Source organism: Aplidium turbinatum, chromosome 18 (assembly GCF_918807975.1).
Source record: "Aplidium turbinatum chromosome 18, kaAplTurb1.1, whole genome shotgun sequence".
In the NCBI taxonomy this organism is placed as follows: domain Eukaryota; kingdom Metazoa; phylum Chordata; class Ascidiacea; order Aplousobranchia; family Polyclinidae; genus Aplidium; species Aplidium turbinatum.
In genome coordinates this window covers 4,921,531-4,948,040 of record NC_137489.1, presented here as the reverse complement: position 1 = coordinate 4,948,040, position 26,510 = coordinate 4,921,531, and the positions used below count along the sequence as shown (strand labels likewise).

The 26,510-nt window shown below is 37.8% G+C and overlaps 2 protein-coding genes across 5 annotated transcripts in view; one reads left to right on the top strand and one right to left on the bottom strand.

The window, feature by feature from the left end:
• Positions 1-12,510, top strand: part of LOC145787622 (tumor protein 63-like) — a 32,041-nt gene extending 19,531 nt beyond the window's left edge. For all 4 annotated transcript variants that reach the window (XM_082599395.1, XM_082599396.1, XM_082599398.1 and 1 more), the window contains 11 exons: positions 2,498-2,675; positions 5,068-5,186; positions 5,870-5,979; positions 6,181-6,320; positions 6,791-6,897; positions 7,246-7,376; positions 7,543-7,592; positions 8,105-8,447; positions 8,692-8,795; positions 8,906-8,997; positions 10,469-12,510. In XM_082599395.1, coding sequence (XP_082455521.1) covers positions 2,498-2,675; positions 5,068-5,186; positions 5,870-5,979; positions 6,181-6,320; positions 6,791-6,897; positions 7,246-7,376; positions 7,543-7,592; positions 8,105-8,447; positions 8,692-8,795; positions 8,906-8,997; positions 10,469-10,534 — 1,440 coding nt within the window. In that variant the 3' untranslated portion in view covers positions 10,535-12,510. The remainder of the gene's footprint in view (positions 1-2,497; positions 2,676-5,067; positions 5,187-5,869; positions 5,980-6,180; positions 6,321-6,790; positions 6,898-7,245; positions 7,377-7,542; positions 7,593-8,104; positions 8,448-8,691; positions 8,796-8,905; positions 8,998-10,468) is intronic.
• A 1,931-nt stretch (positions 12,511-14,441) lies between these two features.
• On the bottom strand, positions 14,442-26,158 carry LOC145787911 (uncharacterized). The gene is made up of 8 exons (XM_082599749.1): positions 26,052-26,158; positions 21,816-21,944; positions 18,167-18,299; positions 17,630-17,767; positions 17,208-17,347; positions 16,727-16,745; positions 15,756-16,053; positions 14,442-15,292 (listed from the first exon to the last, which is right to left on the bottom strand). The coding sequence occupies exons 1-8, from the start codon at positions 26,156-26,158 to the stop codon at positions 14,991-14,993; spliced, it is 1,266 nt and encodes a 421-aa protein (XP_082455875.1). The 3' UTR covers positions 14,442-14,990.
• Between the last annotated feature and the right edge of the window lie 352 nt (positions 26,159-26,510).

Here is a 26,510-nt window from a genome sequence, read left to right as displayed (position 1 = left end):
TGTTTGCGTATGTTTTGGTAAATGTTCAAACTAAAGCTCCAGAAAAGCAAAAGTAATTACTTTTATTGGCAAGGTGAGGATCAAGACGGGCACAAACAACAGTTGCGAGTTGATACAGCGGTTTCTTAACCGAAGTTCCTTTTTTATCAATTTTGCAAGAGATATTGAACGTGGAGATATTGTCTGTGGTGATGCAATTGCGAAGTTTGGTTGTTGCCATCTTGTGATTACGAGAATGTTTTTTTCATGGTGTTGAATGTTTGATCATTGGTTTCATGGCATTGGATTATTAACGTTTACGTTTTTTAACGTGATCTGCCAACGATGTCGCTTCTTGACCTGTCAATCAAACTTTTGTGACGTCATACGGTGGTTATGCATACGTTGGTGCGTAAATGAGGTGGAAGAACTCATTTGCGACAAGATGGACTCACTAGGATCCCAGTCAGCAAATCAGTCTTTTTTGCATTGATTCAACGTCTACAGTCGTTGAATTGATGTATAAAAGAGTGATTTAGTTAGTATCCCTGTCTGTCCTATCGCCCGCACTCCCCACTCGCCAGGAGCAGGGAATAATCTGCGGCTTACCATAGCTTAAGGCCCCGTGCAGCTCCAGTGAATACAGATTAAGGTGTGGAGCATAGCACTCAAGCTGTGATTTTGTTCTGTAAAATGTCTTTATATTTATTGATAGTAATAAGTTAACCGATGAAATGATTTAGCAATTGATTTGTCTTTTATCACATTTTCCAGGCAATTGCATTTGCTGGTCGTTGAAATTAAAGCGTGTGCTGCTGCATCAGACCTTAACTCTACGTCGTAGTTGCATGAATTTTAACCTTATCTTTGCCCATTAAACCTTTCAATACCTTTGAATGAATGCACATTGGGAATATTTCTTTAAATCAAAAAATCGAAAAGTAGCGACTTTGGTAGCATATCGCTGTTTCGTTGAGGCAGTGGAGTTGAAACTAGTTAAGGTTTTTCATATCTCAGACATTCCAATCAGCTTGTTTTAAATTTTGTATTATCAGGACGGCGATGGATATGAGATTTATCACCACAGCTAGGCCTTGTGTGTTTGCGGATAAAACTCTTATTCTTGTGCCGAACAATCCATTCATTATTGCGCATTTGCGCAAACACTTCATAAAAAGCGTCGTATGTCTTGCTTTGACCCAGACATTAAAATCCGTCTTTTTAACATTAATTCATTGTCTGCAGACGCTGAATCAATGTAAAAATAACTGATTTTGCTGTCTGTGGAGATTTTTACCAGCTTTGTTCTGATTGGGCTGAAAGCTTTTGAACTTCTCAGTTTCATTCATTTTGTTCCATCATATCATTGCTGGTCTAGGAATCAGATAAATATCTAAGAAATCTTTCCAACAGAACGTTTGCACTTTGACAAACAGGCCTTAAAAGTTTCTTTTTTTAATATTCATTGGTAAAATTTTCGAGGCCCGACTGCTTATAATATTTTTAACTCAAGCTGTCATTGAACCTTAGCTTCTTTAAATCAATTGTTTCTGATAATATTCTGTTGTATTCTTTTATGAAAATTGACCAGCACTCCACCGAAATGACAAAATCCGTCTTTTCCGTGTTCATTTATGTGCAAAACTAAAGAAATTTGGGAGCTCTTCGATTCTCACAGTTTTTTTTTTGTAAAATTTCAGCGTTTCAAATTTTCAAATTTGAACATGCTTTGACGGAGCAATTTCTAGATTCAGTCAAAATTCTTGTCTTTATTATTATTTTCCTTTTGTGAATGTGAAAAAATGTTTTCCCATGGTCTAAATGTCGATTTGTTGAAAATTTTAAATGTGCTTATTATTTCTATTTGTAATAGCATCAATAGCAGGTTCTTTTGTCCTCACAAATTCCGTTAATTCAGGACTTTGTAGAACTTGTTAATGTCCGATACGCAGTAATCACCTTTGGATTATTAAGCTTTTTTACCGATGATGATATAGCAGTTGCCATTGTGTGACAACTGTCAATAAAAGTATGTGACGTAACAGTGATCTCCAACGTGTGAAAGTATCAGGAGTATAAAAGTATGTTATACAATCTAAAAAATTGCATAATAGCTTCATAGTGAGTTGACCTAGACATAAAGTAAGATGAAATCTTGAGACATAATTATGCATATTGCATAATGCACCTTTGCTAGGTCTATAGGGGTCGTTTTGCTGAGGCTTGTCCCCTTTCTTTCAAAGTCTGTAGCTATTCCCACGACCACGTTATTTGTTAGATTGTACTGATGTCTTCTGTATTGAGCAAGAAGCTGAGACTATTTCTTTCATTTTTATGATTTTGCGTTCTTTTTCTGATCTATACGTTTTTAAATCTGCATCTATAGCAAATCCTTCATTTTTACGCTGATTCAACGTCCGCAGAAGTTGTAATAACGTAAAAATAGCGGATTTTGCTGTCTGGCAGCTCCTCACCGCTTGGTTATCGCTAGATAACCTGTCTTCATTTTGTTTTCCAGTACTCGCACACCATCAACAAGCTATTTGTGAAGATGAACGTGACATGTCCGATCCGATTCAAATGCGACTCTCCTCCTCCTCTCGGATGCACCATCCGCGCCATCCCGGTCTTCAAGCGTCCGGAGCACATCACTGACGTCGTCACCCGATGCCCCAATCATAAAATACCCGATCAAGGTGAGTTTGTGGGGTGAAAGTGGTTGATTGTCGATGACAGGAATGATACGGATGTTGAAAGCAGAGTTAATTCTACCATTTAAATGTATACGCGGAATGCTGTATAGGAACACGGGAGAAATACAAATGTTACAAAGTCAAGTTGATTATAGTGAGTGACATAAATAATTAACCCAGACTTCAAAGTCTGTCATTTTTGCTGTCGGATTTTGCTGTCTGAGTGTGCAACTGTTCAGAGTGATTTTTTTTTGCCTAAATGATACTTCTTTTCTTTCTAAACGCAACCAAAACACTAAATTTTGTTCCGAAATGAAACACTTCGGAAGGTTTGGCTTCGTACAGTCCTAATAGTAGCACTTATAATAGTGATGTAACTGAACAACCGATAATAACAGTGACAATGACAATCAAAATAGTGATGATGGTTTTACTGGTGGGGTGTTCGCTGTTCGTGCGCAATGGTTTTCAATGTTCGAAAGTTTTTGTATATTTTTTGGTACCCAAAAGCTCGCAAATTAGTGAACAGTTCCCTTTCTATCCAGCAAATCTTTGCTTTTATTACTTCGATTTAACGTTTCTAAATGTTGTATCAATGTAAAAAGGAACCAATTTACTGGCTGAAAGTCCACTTGTGAATACAGTGGCTCGCCTAATCGGCGCCGACACCCTCTTTCTACACAATCCAACTAATGTTGCCACATTCGTTATGACTTGAAAACTATTCAGACAGCAAAATCCATCATTTTTACATTGATTCAACGTCTGCAGACGTTTGAATCAATGTGAAAATGATGGATTTTACTATCTGGGTATGAACTACGTTTTGTCCATATTACATTGTTGAGAAGTAGATCCGCTTTCTTTTTATCAATTTAAAAGTACTGGTATCCCGTTGCTTATTGTGTTTATGTATAATTCCATAAATCTAAGTGAAGTTTATTCACCGTTGAGAATGTTTATAGTTGTGAAGTGGCTGAGAAAATGCTGTAACTATGTTGAAAAAGTAGAAGTCAAGAGTGACTGAGTCATTCAGCGTATTGAAGTCACCTAGTTAGCAAAAGTTGCGTGAAGTTAACGAACAAGATTTTGTTTTTTCCTAGCAATCGCTTCATGCAATAGCATCATACTCAGACACTACGTATCGCGCATAAAAATATCCCAACAAATAAGCCATATTTGCATTAATCCAACGTCTACATACGTTGGATTAATCTAAAAATGACCGATTTGCTGTCTTGGAAGAAGCAAAGCAGATTGTACTGATTCGTTAAGAGTTTATTCCCACACAATGGGCTAGTGCCAACACACTTTCTGATGGTTAACTTATGATACAAAAACAAAAATAAACACTTACCCAAATATTGTGTGTGCCGGGGAAGTCTGTTTGGGTATAAGGTTGTAAAAACAACATAGGTCGTTTCTAGCACTAGTTGCTACGTTCATCTGATGAAATTGAAAGTAAAATTCAATAAACCATCTTGTTTGTTGTAAATTTTATTTTGAATTTCATCAGATGAACGTAGCAACTAGTGCTAAAAACGATAATTGTCCTGATGAACACCCAAACTTTTCAGTATTCAACAACATAGGTAGCAAAATTAGCCCTGCGTTACATCGTGGCATACGAGTAAGCATTTGAGTTTGAGTAAGCCATGGTTACATTAATTTAACATCTGCTGATGTTGATTGAATGTTAAAAGGACAAATTTTGCTACTTTGGTAGAGCATAGGATTCTGGCTATGCCGTACATGACGCAGGGAATACGGGTTTTTGTTCATGCTGCAGGGACGCGAAATATTTTTTCCCACGAGATTTCTGTCTCATTTACATATTTTAGTAAAAGTTTGTATTAAAACCGTGTGAATGCAACATTCTCTCGTTGGCACGGTTGGTTCAGTGGTATCATCCTCTGCCTAGTAATCGTGAGAACGAGGGTTCGACGCCTGTCGAAGTCAAACTTTTTTTTTCTTTAAATTAATTTTTGCGGTGCACAAGAGCTTTTCAAAAAAGTAGGGTTAGGGAAAGCTTATATTTTATTATCATTGCAGAATTTTATTGGCAAATAGTTATTTCGCAATCTGAATCAACCAATCTCTCAAACACTTTCGGAAAATCTTACTTTTAAAGTGACTAAAATCAATGAGACAGAAATCTCGTGGGAAAAAAAATTTCGCTGCCGGGACAGCTGTGCTGCTTTCTATACTTTTGTTATCTTGGCCAAACGACTTTTTTGTATATGCTTGTGATCCACTAAAAGGGTTCAATTAAAAATTAGCCGTTTTTCACTGAAGTGTTGATGATTTTGATGTTTTATAATTCGGTTTAAAGTTGCGACATCTTATTTTCGAAAATCCGGACAGATTTTGATACATTTCTGTCTCTTTGCTTCAGCCAACTTCGCCCGACGGTCTGGTCACCTCATCAGAGCAGAGATGTCCGAAGAACGCGTGCGCTACAACGTCGCGAGTGACATGCGTGAGAGCGTGTCTGTGTGCTACGAGCGACCTCAGGTGGGCGTTGCATTTTGTCCATATTACGTAGTCGTGGGATGGCGCAACGAATAAGGCGTTAGCTTTCTAATTATGCAGGCCTGGTTCGACTCCCGCCTTCAGCTGGTTATTGAAAGCACCGCCCACCTCTACCTAGGGTGCAATAAATTGGGTGGGCATAATTGCTGCAGGAAAGGCGGCCGAGAGAAAGGAACTAGCCACCCTACTCTCCTTAGTGCTCCCACCCTACTCTCCTTATTGTACCTCCCACCTCCCTACCTCCCACCCTACTCTCCTTATTGTACTAAGCCTTCGGCTTAGTACAATAAGAACCTTTTCTTCTCATACCCGACACTTGAATCAAGTATGGGACCACCTTTATCTTTTACATATTCATCATGAAAATGTGCGAATTGTGATTTGACGTCATTAAATTCCATCACAGTGCGGTTAAACATGTTCTTGTGTCGTGAAATACTTATATTATAATGGGTTCCCAGTCTGAAAATTAGTCGTATTTTGTATTAATTCAACGTTTACAGATACTGATTTTCTGGGTTGTTTTGTGCTCAAAAAGTAATTTGCAGTCCTAATTTAACAAAACTGTCAATGTTTCTCGGCATCCGATTGCACAGCAAGGGATACGTGTTCCACCTAAAATTTCTAATGTCACTTCTAAGTTTGTAAGTGAAGTTTCTGTCTAGGTGGGAGCCGAGTACATCACCATCTTGTACAAGTTCATGTGTCTGTCCAGCTGTGTTGGTGGCATTAACAGGCGGCCCTTGCTCATCGTCTTCGAACTTGAAAGTCAAGAGTAAGTCTTGAAGTGCGCAGTTGTTTTTTGTGTTACTGTAAAAATATAAAACTGACCTGTTTGCAAAATAGGCTCAAAAGCTCAAACGAAGAAGTTTGGCTCGTTTTGCGATACACAAGCCAAAGATTTCTTGATCTTCGTGCCCTGATCGCTGTGTTGGTACTTTAACTTGTCACTGATCGTCTTGTTTTCAACCGACAGAGGTCGCGTGCTTGGCAGACGGGTAGTGGGGGTGCGAATCTGTTCCTGCCCAGGCAGAGACCGCGCACAGGAAGAAAAACGAAAACTGGCTGACGGCTCTTTGGCGGCGTCTAACGGCCAAGACAAAAATAACAAACGCTGTAAGTTGGCGCAGTTTCCTTTCTAGTGTAAAAAAAGGCCTTTGTGAACACAGGCAAACCAACAGGATTAAACAAATTTTGCAGTCCACGTCTTTGGTGTATTGCTCGCTTTGTTGGACCACAAACCGGCCATCTTGAATGGTACAATGTTTACATGGCGTTCATTGAAGAAACATTTGCATTGAAAGCTAACATCCGTCGACCATGACTATTGTTTACATTAAAACTCCATGTAATTTGACCGCGTAAAACGAATCTTATGTGGTTTTTATGATTGTCGATGATATTGATATTAGTGTTATTTAATGATGATATATGATCATTTATTATCGCTCGTAGATATAAGATTGTTATTTTATTTTGATTTTATATTCTTTATTATTTTTACGCAAGGCTTTGATGATTACGTAACAGCTTTTTCCGAGCTAGCATTTTTATATTTTTATGATCCGTGAGTGTGTCATTTGCAGCTTACAAGAACCTCCAGACCTCCATGGAGATCAACCAAACCATCCCAGGGAAGAGGAGGAAAGACGTCCCCAACGGAGAAAATGAGTCTGAGGAGTTCGTGCTCAAGGTTGGATAAAAGAACTTTTGAATCTAGAAACGTTGTGCATGGAAATACGTGACCTGGTTGACCAATATATAGAATGGAGAAATACTAATTCGATGTAAAAATCAATCGAAAGGGTGCCGGTTTAACACCGCTCAAGAGCATGCGGCTGTGTCTCTGGCAGGACACTTAAAGGCATGCCTGAAGGTGGACACGAAGATTGGGTTCCTTGCCTTCCTGTCCGCTTAATCTAAATCTTCAACCACCGGGTGTAAGCCTGGATACGACAAACAAACAGTTGAAATAAATCGGTCAGGTTTTGACTAATATCTCAGCGGGCTGCGATGAACACAACGTATCCTGATTTTGCAGATCCGAGGCCGTGATAAGTATCTGCTGCTCAAAAGGATCAAGGAAGCATTGGACCTCATGGAATATGTTGCTCCTCAGCAGCAAGAAGCATACAGGGCCAATGACGCTGAGGAGCAAGCGAGATTGAACCGGTGAGTTCCGGTTTTACGTTAAAAAGACTGTGCTATTGTAAGTTTTCCATTTCAGTAAGGCTAAGCATTTCGCTTTAATCGATGACAATTTTTGGTTGCACCTCTGCGTCGAACTCAATGCTATACATCAATGCCGCTCTAATGGTCGATTACTTTGATGTTTCAGACAACTGACCTCAGACGCTGCGGCAAGACTCCAACCTAACGCTGCTGAAGGTATCAGAAACTTTTCTAACCTATCACTTCAGTGATGATATTACTTGTGTTTTCTTGTATGTTTTTCCTAACATCATATATTCTTGAAAAAACACCGGTACATCCACTGGCTAGCAATAAAGTCATAAATGAACAGCAGCAAATGCATGACGTACAAAATATAAAGCTTCAGTACTTTTTTGCATACCCCTGGTAAAGAACACTTGACACATAATAAATATATGACTTGCAAAATCGCAAATATATTTTTGTGATTTTTTTTTAATGTAAGAAGCCAGCCATTGTTATTAACTAAACATCCACAAATTAACTACTTTAGCAATTTCTTTTATTTGTTTTTCGAAATAAAATGGTGCGTTATGAAGATTATTATCAAATATGTTATTTTTATCACAACCCAGACAACATAATCTGTCATTTTTACATTGATTTAACGTCTGTAGATTTTGAATCAATGCAAAAATGACTGATTTTGCTGCTTGGGAAATGAAACATACACCTTAATATTTCAGCTGCTACCTGCTCCGTCCCAACTATTTCAACTATTCTCACTGTTTCAAACCCAATCTCAAACGAAACAGTCACATCCAACATGGACGCCATGATCAGCCCTTCCCATTCCAGTCACCCTCTCACAGCAACCCCGACCGGAATTTTACCTACTTCGCCGGGCGAAGGCTACTCAGTTCCCGCAAACTTTCCAGATCCCTCCGATCCCAATTCGCAACAGTATTGGACAGTGGACGGAACGCAACTCGCCTGCGATGTACCTGATACTTCGAACCATCAACAATTCCAACACTTACAACCTCACTCCTCATCCGCATGGGCACAAACATCTTCCTCAGGAGGATAGTGAGTAAACTATCAATTTGTTTTTATTCCATTTTTTTTTGTCTCGTGCTTTGTAACTTTGTATATTTATAGTACAACTACTTCCTAAAGAAAAGGCCGGCCGAGAGATCAAGATATTTTTGTTAGTGACGTACGTTGATGGTGACGTGGACATTGTGACGTCATAGTGATATCTTTTAAAGAGTGACTTTTGTTGAACCGCAAACATGGATGCAGCACGGTATCAATCGACCATTTGTTTCAGTACATCGTCCGCCTCCGTTTCTGGTGCAACATCGGAGTTGACGAGGAATATAAGCGGAACTTCCACGGTGTCTGTTGCGAGCTCCACTGGGGAAACACCACCAGGTAATTTCTTCCAGCTGATAATGCTGTAAATTTACTTGGATTTACAAATTGGCTCATGATAACGTCACACTGATCATGACGTCAGACTTATGCAAAATACTTTTTTCTAGTGATGGGTCGTTACATCACACGTGTGTCGTTACGTCAGCGCCTCTCGTTGAATCGTGATTCCAAGATAGAATGGAGGGAAGATGATGATAAGGTGCGTTTGTTTACGTTTATGCAACGTTGATTAGTGTCGGATAAGTAGAAAAACAATTTGTTTACAATGCAATCAATGCATGTGTCTTATTTTTAAACTTAATGTCAAACAGTAATTTACTTACTGATTTTGCTGGGTATGGTTAAACCGTGGCCGTAGCATCTGGACGAAGCCAAACCCTCATCTTGCACGGGTAACAGGATTGCCATATTGGCGGTTTTAACGCCAAATTTGAGATATTTGGTATTTTTTAATGCGTTTGGCAGGCTAATTTGACTTTGTCATTTTGATATATTTATGGCGTTTTTTTTTCAGCGTAGTAAATAGTTTAAAAAACTTTGTTTTATCAGTGTGTAGTAGCCTATATACAAAACATAAAGTTTGAAAAAGCAACTTTTTCCGAATCTTAGTGCTTTTCATAATATTGAATTTTGGGTTGATTTTGTCAACAGCATGATTACTACCATAGCCCAAGGTGTTGCGACCGTGCCATATTTTAACCTGAGAATCTATTAAAAATTTGCCAAATTTTTAAAAGTTGGCATTAAACCGATCAATATGGCAATCCTGTTTGCTGCCAAGATGAGGCTTAGCGTTTGGCTTCCAGTCCAGATGCTATTATAGCGAGGTCTACGGGTTAAATCCCTACAGTTAGGTTTTAGGGCTTCCTATTCCAGCCCATTATGGTGTTAAGATCCAAGGGAACAAAAGAGTTTTCACATCACATTACTTAAAAATCGTTTTCTAACTCGTGAAAACGTTAGCGCAGGTAGCAGGGATATCTAAAGAAGGGGATACGAAGGCTTTTACTACGTCTGACTATAGAAGGGCTTCTGTTTATCGTAAAATAACAATTGGCACCGATGGTAGTTTAATAATTCTTGTTATGATAACCTGCATTGCGCTATTAGCATTAGACCTGAATATTCACTACATGCTCATTGCTCATGGTTGCTTGTTAATTCAACCACGCGTATAGTCGCTTTACATCTAGCCTACTGCAAACGCTTTGGTAAGAAACACAGCTTACTGGTAACTTTTCAACTGTTTTTCCAAACAAGTATTGTTTAAATATGGTCTACGTAACATTTTCTGACTAACTTCTGTAGCTGACTGTACCAGCTGCGCTACAAAACTTTCTGCAATTTTAAAAAGAATCGCATGTTTAACGCGCTACAAACTACCGCTTTGGTAGTGTCGTGAAAATAATGCAATCGCTGAGAGCCTTTGTATTTCCTTCTTTAGATATCCCTGACAGGAAGCATAAGATCTAGCAACTAGGTTACTATAGTATCACACGTTTTTATGCGTACACATCTGTTCTTTGTTGTTCAACGTATTTAGACTTTGAAGAAATGTGAAATTGAAGATAGTTTTATGAGTTTCGTTTTCAGCGCAACACCCCGACAGCAAAATGACGGATTTTGCTGCTTGAGACAACGCATGACTTGAACTCTTTCTAATTTTGCAGGAGCCTGATGACGGCTTCCCTTGGTACAATGGCAACATCAAATCAGAGCTTGCCCATGACACGTGATTCATGTTCGCTGACGTCATTTCCGTTTTTGCTTTGTCTTTGAAGTTGGTCCCACATCATGTTTTTCAAATGCGTTAGTTGGCGCAAAAATCATCATTTTTTATTCCATCCGAATCAGAGAAGATAGATCTTTGGTTTGTTCTTTATGATTGCACAATGAAGTTATTGTGTGCTTGCGTATATGGACTGCTCAGTTACATTCTTGGCTTTTTGCATTTGTGTTGATGCTGTGCAGTTTTAGCCCGGCTGGGAAAATTGGTCGTTTTTTACGTTGTAAAAAGTTCTCTTCTTGCTTTTCAATGTAAAAAGACAAACTTCGCGAGCTGGGAGGGTGAAAAGCGTTTACATGTCAAAAGTTTGTTTTTCTACATATTGAAACTGATTGGTTTTATGATATAACTTTAGGAAATCTTTTTCGATCCGTGAGTTGCTGCACCTTTCTCTCAAACGCGTTTGTTATGACTGAGGTCAACATCAGTCTTCAATAATTGCCCTACCATAGTATAAAATCATTCATGCGCGTGCTTTCATTTGTTCGCCCGAACCTTCCAAACTTGGAGTTGTTTTATCAAAATTCGAAGAAGTCATACGAACCAGGGACAACAATTGGTGCGAGCTTTCCTGCTTTCTTTGCACCAGTTGTGGACCAAATGCTTGCACTCTGACGACCAAACGTACTTCAAAATCTTACTATCCTCTATGCATGGCAGAAACGCCTCAGACCGACCCACCAATTACGTTCCTCCAAACGACAATGGTTTAGAATAGATCGAAACTTAATTTGACGTAATTACAACGTCACTATGACGTTTGTTGTCAATTTTCTTTCGTCATTTTTCATGAACCATTGTGAAATCTCCACCAAAGTATGGAGGCACTGACTCATGTGGTGCATGGACGATGGTGCTGTCCCAACTGTTGACAGTCTGGGATCGGTCACTGCCACCCAGACACCAAAATCAGTTATTTTTACATTCATTCAACGTCTGTAGACGTTCAATCAATGTAAAAGTGACTGATTTTGCTGTCTGGGAAGACCCAATACACGACGCTGGTCACTCCCCAGCAGCTATATTTGTTAATTATTTGTTATCTTTTTATACTTTACAACAATTTCTACGAAGCCAAAGTTCCACTTTTTACTAAATCAGTTAGAAAAGTACATTCGAACCGTTTCATTTTGTTTAGTTCACTCCTTCGTGACCGCATCACCATTGCGGTGTTTAAGAGCTTTTGCCAATGCAAACTACCCAGACAGCAAAATCCGTCTTTTTTACATTAATTCAACGTCTGCAGACGTTGAATTAATGTAAAAGTGACGGATTTTCCTGCCTGGGTACGTCATATACTCCCAGGCATCAGTAAAATGGATTTTAATTTGAGCAAAGTGTGCATTGGTTGCTCAAGACTTGAAAGCTTCAGTTTCAACTTACCCCGTCGAAATAAAGTAGCTTCCCTTGCTGCTTGTCCACCATCTTGTTCGTCAATGCTCGTCTCACAAAATCCATCGTTTTTACTTTGATACAACGTCTGGAGCGATAAAGACTGGTTTTGTGAGTTGGAACTATCCCTGCCGTTGGTTAGCTGCTATGACATCAGACATCATTTTAGTCTGACGATTTTATTCAACTCCTTTGTATGCTACGCATAGTTGTGCTCTGTTTGTGATTATTTTTTACGTTGAAACGACGCTATATGATATAGCATCATTCTAAAACTGTGTTAAGTAAACTTATAGCTCCATCAAGCTGATAAAGATGATGAATTTTCATCGTTTCAATGCTGCTAGTTGTTAAAACGATGTAAAAATGACAGTATTTGTTCGCCTGATGGAGGACTGTTGCATTTTGTTGTGTTCGATTGCACAAAGCAACGGCGTATTTCTTCCATCCAACTGATGAGTATTGACGTTATTCTGCTCAACCGGGTGAAATTGCAGTTTTTTTTATTTCAAGCCATAAACTCATCTGTTCCGACTTGATCACTTGTACGAGATTTTAAACGCAGGCAGACTGGATTGAGAGGTCAATGGTCTTGTTTATAGCCAACAAAATCCATCATTCCACGTTAGTTTAACGTCTGCAGACAGAGCAAATGTTTAAGATAGGACACCGCGACGCTTTCCAAACGAACATTGAACGAAAGGACAGAGAATGCTAAGAGCCTATGTCAAATGTGTTTAGCTCAACAGCTTTTTCTAGGGTGGAGTGCTAACTGAATAGACGAAAAAAACTGAATCGAATGCGTTTTAAACATCTGACAGTGACGGGCGTCGGGCCTTTTCTCTTCTAAGCTACATTGTTCGAAAAGTGTGGTGAGAAACATCTTATGAACAATTGTGCCATCTTTTTTCACCAAATAAAGCAAAAGATCCACGTGCCTTTGGAATGAGACTAAAGACTGGTTGCTCTTTCGTAACCTTTCGGTGTAGTCCAAAATTATTATAAGATGAGAATGTAAAATTTCAGGTTTTGATTTTTTTGTGTGTTTTGCTGATGTAAGGAATAAAAGAACAGAACTTTGCCCCTGTGGCACATACAACAATGGAAAAATTGAAGATAAACTTCAAGTAGATTTTCTGACTGTAAACGTCACAACAGTAGACTGCGAGCTAAGCTTATAGCAAGTGATGGTTGCTCATTTTAACGTGTATTACTTACAAGTCCTCAAATTTTAGTCACAAACAAAGTGAATTTTTTTTTTAAATATACAAAAAAAACCAGACCTAACGAATGCATGAATTATTTAGCTCAGTTTATCAAGTTTAAATATTTATAAATTCCATAAAATTTTAAAGCAAAACCTATAATGCTTAATTTTGTCCCATTCTCCTGTAACAAGATTTAACAAGTAGCCTAGGACCCAGTGGAAAATAAAGAACCCCAAAAAACAAGGCTTCAGCAATGGAAAACAACAATTCGAAAATGATCCATCATGCGCGGAAATGAAGGTTCCACCTTCCGAGTTCCTCTCACCATGAGCGAACGTCCCCTGGGTACAGTGGAATGCCATGAATCGACTCCGAATCAGTGAGCGTACTAAATCTGAAATGATGAAGTGGAGCTCCAACACAGACGCAGTTACGTGTGTCTGTGGCTCCAAACAGCGGACCATCTTCTTGTGTGCCTCCCAGTGCAGCAAGTGAGACCTTTCAGTATACAACTCCGTCGCACAAGAATGTGTCGATCTGTGGTGTATCAACCAAATTTAGAAGACTCGATAGAAGAAAGAATAAAAATCATCAGGCTGCATTGCAACGAGAAGTTTCGATTACAGGATCAAAGTTTTGAATCATGAGCTTTTATTTACACTAAAATAAAGATTTACCCTTGCAAATGTTTCGCTTGCATTCATAAATTAAATGCTGTGGGTAAGGTAACATCTGAGATTTGTAACAATGAAATACCTTGGTTAGTTTGCCTGCTCCACACCTAGCCTATTATTTCTGCCAGTGAGTTATGTAGAGTAACGTTGCTTTGGTGTTTCTAAACTTCACAAATTGTATTTGCTGAAACTTAGCCTTGTTTCAAAAGCAGAGTAGCCTACTTCTCCATACACTAACCAGACAGCAAAATATGTTAGTTTGACATTGAATCAACGTCTGCAGACGTGAGCATGTAAATCTCCTTTGTTGACTTGGCAGTAGCTGAAATGTAATTGCTGAGTTGTCGCATGCCGAGTGGTCTGACGACCTATCAAACAAAGTGTGAATAAAAGAAAGGATTCGAACAGGACTAACCCAGACAGTAAATCAGTCGTTTTATACGTTTATTCAACATCAATTCAACGTCTGGGAAACTACTCGGAGCCCTACCATTACCTTACTTCTGGACCGTGCTCTTCGGAATATTGGATGGCTTTAATTTTCTCTGTCAGCAAAGGTTTCTCGAAGTTTGTGTATTTACAATACGACACAAATAAGTCACTCGATAAAAAGCACAAGTTTTCATGATTAAAGTTTAAATCTACAACATAAAGTAACTCATCACAAGGCTGTTTGTTTGTCGTATCCAGGCTTACACCTGGTGGTTGAAGATTTAGATTAAGTGGATGGGAAAGCAAGGAAGCCAATCTTCATGTCCACCTTCAGGCATGCCTTTGAGTGTCCTGCCAAAGACAGCCGCATGCTCTTGAGCGGTGTCGAACCGGCGCCCTTTCGATAGCCGTTCCAGGGCTCTCACCACTCGGCTATGCAGCTGACAACTTAATTACATTAAGTTAATATAAAGTGAACTTACGAGTAATGTACACTAATATAAAGAGTTTTTGCTTCACGGATCTCTCATCAAAAGTTCTAAATGTGCATTTTCAGTAATAATTGTTTTGCATGAGTTGGGTCCAACAAAGTAGGCTACACTCTCTCTTTCCAAGCTAAATCCATTCTTACTCAACTGTTGGCTCCTTCTTTGATAACGCTTTTTCAAACAAATATTTTGCCTAGTTCTTTTGTCAGCGTCTAAACAACACCAGTGACGTTGTATACTTTTGTGCTTTTTCTGGCTGGCACGGCTTGAGGAGACGGTGTGGTATCACTGTGCTCCGGAACAAATCTATCTTCAGGGAGGCAGCAGCAGAATGTTTGTCTGAGAAGCTTTTTGGTGTAGTACCGCATTTTAGAAGATCCAAGGTTGTAAAAAACAGGATTCAAGCATTCCGAAAAGCAGAGAAAAAAGTATTGAGTCATCCCGAACCAGTAATCAAACTGTCTGTCAGATAGCGTGCGATCCTCTCGTTGTTGCACAGTATACCACCCATAAGCTAGAATTAAAAAAGTTTTTAATGACTGTTTTAGTTAAATCTAGAAAAGTTATCAGATTAAAATTCTTGAAAACATAGAAAGTTTATGCTTATGTTGTTCTTGTCTATGAAATCTATATTACTTCTGGCAAGTGATGTTAAGAAAAACTTTAATCAATTATTTTTTTTGCAATTTGAATTATTTGAATAGGTTTATAAAAAATGAATAAAAAGCGTAAACTCTTCAAAACTCTAAACTAATATTGTGTCCCAAATAAATTTATCTTTTAAAACGTTTAGAAACTAAATTCCTATCAAACAAAATTGAAAATGTGACCCAGTGCAATTTTACACTTTTAAAAAGAAAAATTTAAAGTTTAAATTTTAAACTTAACAATTGCAATAAAATATACGCTACTACTGGGCACAAACCACGCCCACTAGTAAAGTGGGGTAGATTTACCACCCCAAAAAAAGTTTCTACCTGTAAATGGAATGTATCCAATGAGATATGAAACCACTATTAGTAAAACTTGAAAAATAGCTTGTTGCTCTCTTCTTAATTTCTTTTTTGATGTCTTTTGTGATCCGCATCTTCGAGATTTTTTAGCGTTTTGCCAAAGAGTGACACAAAGCAAAATAGCGACTATTATCATGCAGATAATTGGAGTGTAAAAGAAAAGGGGATAGCAGATGGAATGATATAGGACTTCTTGATGATACCAAAGCAAAATTAACATCGGTTTTAACAGGCTCCTGGCTACTTCATTAAAAAGAGTGCACTTAGTTTAAACGGTACCCGGACATTTTGCCGAAAGACATTTTGCTGAATGGACATTTTTCCGAAACTCATTTTTGTGTTATATGTATCGATATTCTCCCCAATGTGTTTTAGTCTATTGTTCACAACCTTAGTCCTTTCGGCAATTTGTGCATTCGGCAAAATGTCTTTCGGCAAAATGTCCGCGCACGGTTTAAACAGCTACATAGAGTTCGCAACTCATAAATTGTGTTCATTTGAATTCAATTCAGAAAAAAATAAAGAACCTTTTGTGAATAAAATAGCTTAAAGCATACAAACAACATTGCGTCATTAAGAAAAATTAATGCAAGTTAGTAGCTTGAAAAATCTTCTTATAATTGACGCACTGTTGCTTGTATGCTTTAAGCTATTTTATTCACTAAAGGTTCTTTATTTTTTAAGCGGCGCTGGTTCGACTCTTGGGATGTGTGCTTGAGCAACGCATTCAAGACTGCTCTCCATTCAGAGGCACCTATAGTAAATGGAATAATTCCCCGGCAACAACACTTCAGCAATCGGACTTTTCACCCTGTCATTCTCGGTAAACGGCCCTGTGTCAAATCCTCTACAAGTATGCAAAACTACCAGGAATAATCAATCAAGGCTTTGTCAGTCCGAGGATAAAGATTCAAAACAAAACAAACAAACCAAACAATCATCTCGCTGCAGAAGCTTCTAGAAACAAAGTTTAAGGGTTGGACCATGGACTTCTAAATAGTAGAATCTGGACTGGAAACGCAGTGGACAACAATAGGCCAAACAGTTGGTACAACAGTTGGCCAACAGTGGGCCAACAGGGTTAGTTACTTGGCTGTTGGCCCACTGTTGGCCAACTGTTGTACCAACTGTTTGGCCTACTGTTGTCCACTGCGTTTCCAGTCCAGATTCTACTATTTAGAAGTCCATGGTTGGACCCACCAACTGTAGATAACTCAACGATTACAAAAATCGGCGGATTTAGCAGCTTATTTTACAAACTAGTTTAGTTTCTAGTGCACTAACCCTAAATCGCCGATTACTAATCTACTAATCAAATTTACGCAAGTTGATCTTAGTATAACTAATCTGACGATTAGCTTAATTGAACAATTTTGGTGTATCCAACTGTAAAAGCGTTTTTGCAATAAAGTTTACCATTCATCGGCTATTGTGCATGCAGGCCAGAAATCACTTGGCTTTCCTGTAAACCGAGTAACTTCTCTCACTCCAAAAAAGATGTAAAAAGGAACGAAACCAACCAGAAAAGATATAATCCAAATCAAAACAATCAAGATCTGCAAAACAACACAAAATTTAGTGTTGAGATTTTATCGTGAAAGACAACTTTTAATAAACATTTAGCCTACTGCTAACTAAACAGAGATTTAAAAAAAATACTGCAAATGTCTGGACGATTGTGAAGTGAAAGAATTAGAAGAATATCTAGATTCTAGACATATTATATGGTTCAAAATCTGTCACAAAAACATATTTTATTTGTTTTTGATTTTCATTTGTTTGAGATTGACCAGTTTAGTTTTTAATGTCCAGATTGGGTATTAGTCATGTTTTCCTACCTTGGCGTGTTTCAGTTCCTCCTGCAAAATCTTGGAAAAGTAGAATGGAAACCGGCAACACAAGTACCGGAGGATTCCAAATGCCAAGATATGCCACGCGGTGACGTAATTGGTCCACAGTTCACTCGCCCAGTACAACTAAAAGTAAAAACAAATATTTGAAAAGACGTTATGGTACATCGCAACAAGATCAACAAGCAAGGTTAAGCCAAGATCACGATGACTCAACCAGAGGAAACGTTACGAACAGATATTGGGAAAAACTCTTCCAAAAAAATGAGGTACGAAAAAAAACAAAAAAAAACTAAAAGACACAATAAAACAATATTATTTTTGAGCTAAATTTCTTTGAGTTTGACAAAATATCAAAATTTGTTACTGAAGTAATCAAAAAATAAAAAGCCTAAAATGAGACGACTGAACTCATGTTTAGCAAACGTTTCGAAAACTAAACTATTTTCATCTTCAGTGCTATTAAAGTGCGTTTGCTGAACATGAGTTTAGTATAGTTATACTCAAATAATACATTACAGTGACCTTGCAGAATATTCTGGGCATGGGATCCCACACGTCGAACCCCCATGTTCTTCTGTAGAGGAAGATCCAGCTGATCAAGGAAGAGTAAAGATCGGACACACAAAGAGATAGAATAAAAATCATGAACATATTCCTGCAAGAATAAGATTCATTGTCAAAAACTGAATGAGAATGCTTTCAAGCTAGCTGATTCAAGCTACAGTTTATTTTTCCTTTTGAATATGATATGAACCAAGTGCCAATCGAAGTATCTTTTATCCTATACTCTGGTTTTAAATCTCTGAAGAAGTCAGTCATGCATTGTGAACAAACGTCGGTGAATGTTCAATTCAGTGCTGCACAATGCTCTCATTTTACGAAACAATGTAGCATGTTCTTGAGGCAGTCAACGGTTGGCCGAAATCGAAAAAAGTTAAAAAAAGGTACAAATTATAGAGATAGCTTATGCCTATGAGTTAAAATTATAAAGTCGTCAGCGCATCGATCGTTCTGAAGTTGAGTTTGTCATGAAAATAACTCCTCGTCTGCAATCCCAAAGCGAATTGAGTTCATGATATTTTGACTTAAAAGTTTTTTTTGCTGCAATTTTTATTTTTCTGAAAGAATTTCTCCCATTGATTTTGAAATTTCTTACCAAGTAAAACGTGACGGTCACGTTTAAGAATGTTTTTCCGAAAGGTTTATCACTTACACTACAAGAGAAAGTCTTATTCCGTCGAGACTTGAAGTAAATTTAAATAATTATTTTTTTTTAGATTTTTTTATTGTAGATTATTTGGCAGCCATACGATAAATAACATTAATTTTTAATCTTATTTTTTTTTGTATAGAAATATTTACGTAGTGCGGTGATATCGAAAACGCAAAGTCATAGCCTAAACACTGCAAATAATTTAATTTCATTGCCATTGATAGTGCCATCAAAGGATTAGTGTCATTGCACTATGCACATGCTCTTGTAGCAGCGAACCTCATCGGCACAGTGATTATATCAAAAGTAAGCTGCAGGTGTGGCCGACCAAGAAACGATTAATCAGTTGGGTAAATGTGGTCATGGTTACATTTTGGGTGTTGAAAGCAATAAAGATTTGTAACTTTGTAAATCTTATTTATCCTTAAAAAAAACAAGCAAAAAATACAATGGTCGCTCTGGGAAAAGAGATATTTTTTGGGAATACACAATCTGCTGCGAGTTTTTAATCTGCAGGTCGCTGCAGCAGATGAAGTTTATTGACCAATCAGAAGGCAAGAGTTCTGATTGGTCAATAAACATCATCTGCTCCAGCGACCTGCAATTTACAAATATGCAACCCGGCTACTTAATTAAACTTCTCAAATGAAAGCTGCTATGGCAACGTTAAATCAATATAAAACTTTTAATTTCGTTACCTAGAAACCACATGAAGTAGAAAAAATATTTCCCGCAATGCAGGATAAAGATAAACAAACAAAAAACAAACAAACAAATACCTGTTCAAAACTAAAATATGTCAACAGTTTGAAATAGTTGGGTTTCCACACAAATGTTGTTTTTTCGACTTTGTTTCGACCAAAAGAGAAAGAGAGAAAGAAAGAGGAAAACCTTTTATTTCATCTGTTGTGGGAATAGTACGGTACAATTATAGGCCTACACAATATGAATAGCATCATATCAATCTAGATACCACAACAGACAGGAAGCAGCGAAAGACTATATCAGATAAGATCATTTTGATAAAATCAAACAAATCATTTTGATTGGACGGTCTTGATTAGGCCTAAACGCTTCGTGATCTAACTGATAAAATATGCAGCACTCACACAAAAAGTGTTTGAACTTGGAAAACTGCCATAGCCGGAAATTTATAAAACCTCAACGCTTTATTGGCCAAAAAACTGCCAGCGGAAGTTTGTTGTATTTTTGAGTCCTTGCAAAAATGTTGAAAATTGCTGTTAACGTCATTGCATGCTTGGTTGGTGTTGTCGTCAGCGCAAAGTGTAAGTCTGCCAGGCTTGCCAGATTGGCCCTTTTTAGAGGTAGTTGGCCCCCAAAAAAATTGTTTGGCCCTTTGTTTTCAATATTTGGCTCTTTTGGGAAGCAGTTGGCACATACTATCAAACTAGCTATTTAAATAAATGTCTTTCGGAAATTGAGACTGAAAAGTGTTATTACGACTTTTTAGACAATGTTTAGCTGACAATGTTTACGCCAATGCCAAAGATTCGAGTGGAAACACTGTAGAAGATGAAGATTTGGAATTGTTCTTGTAGATTGTGTTGTTGTAATGTTGTAACGTTATTGAAGTTGTTAACGTTATTATGTATTATTAGCAACGTTATTAACATTATTGAACAATTTGGCTCTTTTTTACCCAGTTTGGCCCTTTTTTCGACATTGTTTGGCTTTTTTTCTCAAAAGCTGTCTGACAACCCTGAAGTCTGCAGTAAACAGCACAGTCATGCAACAGGATAGCTAAAGGTTATCACTCCTTGCTGGCTGAATAACATCGCGGTTGAAGAAACCAGTATCGAAACTCATCCGACGTCAGCGCGGTGTCCATGATCAAACCGACTTAAATTCGGAATATTGTGAAACCTTTACTTTTAACCACCAGCAAATGGCGTGATGAGATGGAAATTTTCTGTGTTTTCATTTATTTTGAAGCCTAAACAAGCTTTGTACGGAGTTTAAATATGAGAGTATTGTTTGTAACAAAATAAACTTTTCATTTCAGAATCACGAAACAAATATTAAGCTCCTGTGATGACTTAACCAAATCTATAAAGAACTGGATTGAAATATGAAAGAAGTATTGTTTCATTAAATAGATATTTTTGGATTGGATTAGGCTGCTACAACTAAGATTAGTTTTGAAGACACATAGACAAGTTACCACCTTTAATTAAAGGGGAAGGTGCTTTTTCCTTCTTGATCTGTGATTTTCAACTAAATCAGAAAATGAATTGATGTAAATGTCCTAAAACGATTAAGCTATAAGTTTGGGCTATAAGATTTCAAAATAGTACCTTCCTAATATATTCCGTACCAATGCAAAGAAAGGACATTTTGTTCACACACACAGAACGAGGCAAAATGCTAAACACTTTTGCAAAATCGCTGCGGCAACAAGTTAGCTTTATTCGAAGATAGCCTATTAATCGAAGTAAGTTGCAAAAAAATATTTTTTTTCAAACCTGTACTCTGCAGCATAGTAGGATAGACTGTGTGTTTAGCAAATTGCGCCTCTGCAGAAAATACTTTATTTTTTGGGTTAACTTATATGTACCGGTAATGTTTATAGGATTCTAACTTTTGCATGGAATGGCCTCTTTGAAGTCAAGATGAGTGAAGATTAGTATTCAAATTCAAACCTAGGAGAACCTAAAAGAATGACCAAGCTAAAGAAGTGGACTGTTTTCTCTTCACTAGTCAATGTATTCTTTTTTTACTCTTTTTTATATTGTGACTGCTAAATTTCGCAATCACCTGCTTTGAGCAGACGCTCACAACAAAAAGAAGGACTTTGTCTTTCACCTTTCTATCATTATTATTGCACTTGTTTTGTGTTTATGTGTCTAGCATCATACCTGGGTCGGACAGTATGACCCAGACAGCAAATCGATTTACTTTTTGTGAAGGATAACCTGGTATGAACTTTCGACTACTCACTTTAATTTTGGATTTGTGACGATGACGACAATAGTGATGACGTTTCCCACCAGACTGACAACCATCAATGTCAAGATGATGACGGCGCTGATCACAATGTCGACGTCGGAGAATGGACGAACCAATGTCCTGCAATAACAGCAACGTGGTAACGTTAATGGAAAGCAAATTTTCTGAGATATATTTGCTTTAAATGCCAGTGAATTCAATAGAACTTGGTGTAAACGAGGGGGTTCCAGGCTGACCTCAAATAATAGACCCACATACCCATTTTTAATTTAAATGGCATATTTTCAGCTGGCCCACTTTGGCAATTGAAGGTCTGAGCTGAAGAACTGCTAAGTCCAAAATACGACTTTTGAGATAAAGCAAGTTAAATTTTTTCAACGTTGTTTAATATTTTGCTTCTATGCAAACACCGGCGCTGAGCTTCTATTATAGCAAATTCAAGCTGTTTTTTTAAATTAAATTTTGTGTCGGAACAAGCAGTGACCATTATAGTGCAGCCTACTACATTTTTGGTGGTAAGTCACATTTTGTGGAAATTGGGTTAAGTAGTTTTACAACTCAGGTCTTCGATTAGTTTTTCAGAGGATTCGGAGGAGTGCCGCCTACTCTCTGTCACATCTCATTCCCGTTCATTGGCACGTGATCTCATAAAGGCACGACGATGAAGTGAGGAAAAGGAATACTTTGGCCACTTTCTGACCTGCATATGAATGCGATTTTGGCGACTTCATCAAAGATGTTGAATTGATTATGTGGAAGCAGGCATACGTTGGATGCTGTTTTACCAAAGCTTATCGTTATCAATCCCAACTATCCAGACAGCAGATCAATCATTTTTTACATTAATTTATTGTCTGCAGACGATGAATCAATATCAAAAGGCCGGAATCTGTTTAGACTGCGGTGCACAACGTGTCAACGTCTTATCGCTGTGACGTAATCCGATGCTGGAAGTTGTATCTTGTTACACAACTTCGCAAAGTGCAGACGTTGATCGCAGAAAGCACTTCAAGAATTAAACATTGTGCTAAGATTTATTTCTTCTTTCATCGTCGCACTTGATTCCAAGCATTGACTGCCTGTTGCATGAAAAGTTTCCAAAATTTTCTGTTGTTTGCTGTGTGTATTAGGTGTATGTTAGTGTTGGTGTTGGTTTTGTCGGTTTGTTGGTTTAAGTACGTTACTCTTTTTCATAAAGGTATATGCGGCCAAGAGTTTACTGTAGTAGGTCGGCCAGTCCTGATCTACAGTGCCCCACCATCTTGGCTGCTTCGTTAATCCTCAGCATTACTAGTTTCGCCACGTAGAGGCGATGGTGTTGGACTTCGGAAAAGATTTATTTACTAAAATTATAAAATAAAAATATCAATATTCAAACCAATTATTTATTTGTATTAAAGTGATTGATACATTTCCTTTGATGTACATTTCTTTTTCCATAAATGTCCCAAAAACTGCAATTGTCAAACACGTTTCATTGATCATTAACCATTCTCAAAATACTTTAAGTGATTTGTGTGTAGCAAGAATTCCCGACATTTGCAATGTGGTTTCGATGTTTGATAAATCACTACGTAATGGTTTGAGACGTTCGAAATGATTTTTCTTTCATTGGCATTTCAAATTGCGCTCAAAAGACGACAAGCTTTGAGGTAGCTGCGTGCAGCATCCCGGATGCAGAGTTGTGCATAGGTCTTCTATTTTAGTCCCCCACGTGATTTAAAGCCAAAGTTCATTTGAAGTGCAAAACATTCCCAAAAATAAAATTTTATGAATACATCAAGTTGACAAGACAAGACTATACATATAAAGACTTGTAAAATTTAGGAATTGAAGCCCGGATGTTTTCAGTTTCAAGAATAAGTCTGACTTGAAAACCACGGCTCGATTTGAATATCACTAATATTTCAGTGTTTCCCCAAAACAACATATTTTTAAGGTTCAAAGTTAACTTTTAGGTAACGGTATGCCCCAGACAGCTATTTCAAACCTTCACAATGATATTTCTGCATTATAGCAAGCTGACACACTGAAGGGTATATTCTACCTACAAGGCCAAATATAGCTCAAATTTTCATTTTGGCCTAGCACTAGTACCAATACCAAATCGGCCCAAAATCCTCTGCCCGACATGCAAGTCTGACTTGGTTTTGCTGTACGGACAGTTCTAAAGGCCTATTTGAAGCTAAAGACCCCCTCACTTGTATATTGCCCTCTCCTTTCATAACATTCCCTCAACTTCATCGTGTATCAACGTTTCACATAGCCTACTTTTGATTGATATTTTTTGTGTTGAAAACGTAATCAATGCCACATAAATGAAAGTTGTAAGACGAATTACACTCTTCCATTGACGTATATTAATTGAGTTTGATCACTTGATGAATTGTTTTGCCCTCACGGATAGTGACACGTTTCTTTTAATACCATCACGCTTCAGAATGCACCAGCATTCCAGCAACTCAGATGAAAGGATTAACCTTTTTTGAACAAACTTTGGAGCGGAAAGTGTTAAGTTCAAAAGCGCCAATTTATTTCACGATGTCAAAATAGGACAAGAAAGCTATTTTGGTTTTTGAAAAACGTCTTCTCAGGGATTATCACGTTTGCATGGTTGCATTTGCAGATTGAAAAGGACTTGGAGAATAACGTAAGCCGATAAGCAATGGGCGGACTCGTCATACATTGGGAAATGCAGAGAACAGCAGATGATCGAGATTTGTGGCCGGGGCCGTTGAGAGGATAATTTGGGCCCGGTACCAATGAGATTCCCGGTACTCAATCAAGACAATTTGAAGAAAAGCGCATCATATCTAAAGAATATGCTGTGTTTTTTTTAAAGTTTTTTGGGTCCATTGAAGAGGTTATATTCCTTTCAAAGCACCTCGGCTCGGTTCAAAAATGTTTTCTGGACTCTCCTGGCAGCGCTACTGCTTGTTGAAGAAATTGACAACCAGCCTTCGAATCAGAAATGTGCATGATGGTTGTGATGATGATAATGATGGTGGTGTTAATTTTTTTGCAAATGTTGTGTTTCAAAGACAACTTAAACTTTCTAAAGACGTTAAGATTAATACTTTTCACGTGATACCGCCGTACGTTGACAATGAGAAAAACGATTTTGAATCGTTATAAAAATCTTGGGTTTACCGAAACCGCACAATTTATTGAAAATAAATCTGAAATTTTTTCTTCGTAAACATGTAGCAGTTCTTAAAATAGATGTGCTTGAAACGAAATGTCATTGTATGAAAGACTGCTTGAAAGGAGACAAAATAAAACCTTGTTTCGAAACGTTTGTTTTTCAAAACACTTCAAATTAACAACAGTCGGAGAAGATTGATAAAGGACTGCTAAAGAAAATACCCAGCAAGAAAATTTCTTCTTTTTACATTAATCCATTGTCTGAAGATGTTTTGAAAATGACCAAATTGTCTGGCTTTGTAATAGTCCATGGATTGGCCTTCATGCATTAAAATGAAAAGTATAAGTGTCCTGATAACCAATCCTCTTGATTCATTGGCGTAATAATAGGATGCATTGCTTTGTGAAGATGGCACCTTTTTGTATCAGGGGCACAGTTGCGGATCGAGAAAAATAATTTTGAGAGAGGGCACTAGAGGGTCTGTCAACCCCTCAAACCTTGTGAAAGAAAATGGTTAATAAGGAAGTTGTGGTCCCAAAAATGAAATAATCTATTCTGGAGTCTTGGGGTCTCTAAAAACACATGCGCCCAATGTTGACAGCTAGGTTAATCAAACGGAATTGGGACAGAACATTTTGTAAAACCGAAAAAAAATATAGGCCTACATGTTTTTTCTCGGTTTTATTTTTTAAGCAAGGGAACACATGACCAAGTAGGCTACCTCACCTGGGTCCGCTACTGCAAGCACATGAACAATAAAAGCTGCAGACAGTGCACACCGTTTCGGCCTTCTGGCCTTCTTAGTGCAGTAGGTACACTGGGTATTGCCACGGAGATATATACCTCCGTGTAAAAAGCAATATGAGATCACAAAACTTTTAGTGCTTTGATATGAGGGCATCAGAAACTTTGAAGAAGTCGCAACAACTTAAATTGTTGCGACATTACTGATTAATTATGAAACAACAAAAGACACACATCAGATGATCATAATATCTTCACTGTACAACCTAGACAGCAAATCGACGTCTGCAAACGTTGAATCAATGTAGCATACGTTGGTTTGCTACCTGGGGACCTACTTGTTTGTTGTCGCTTCCCAAGTTCCGTTGGAATATGCAGATGTGAACGGTGATAGATCCATAAAGGCGGGAGATGGAGATACATGGGGCATTACTGCAGGTGACATTACTTTTGAGAGTTGCATACAGAACTTCAAATACAATAATCTTATTAAATATCCTGAATAAAAAATTATTGATGTGTATCAGAATACTGAAAAGCTTGGATGTTTATCAGGACAATTATCGTTTCTAGCACTAGTTGCAACATTCATCAGATGAACGTTGCAACTAGTGCTAGAAACGATGTAGTATCGTATTATCGTATCGTAGTATTCACTTGTTAATGCTAATTTTAATTTATTAAACTTTTGCCAATGCTATCTGTATATAAACGCTGCCTTTCAAGAAGCTGTTTTTGCATTCAGTCAGAGAATAGCTTTCGGATGTAACAAATCTGTCTAATCTTCAATACCAAGA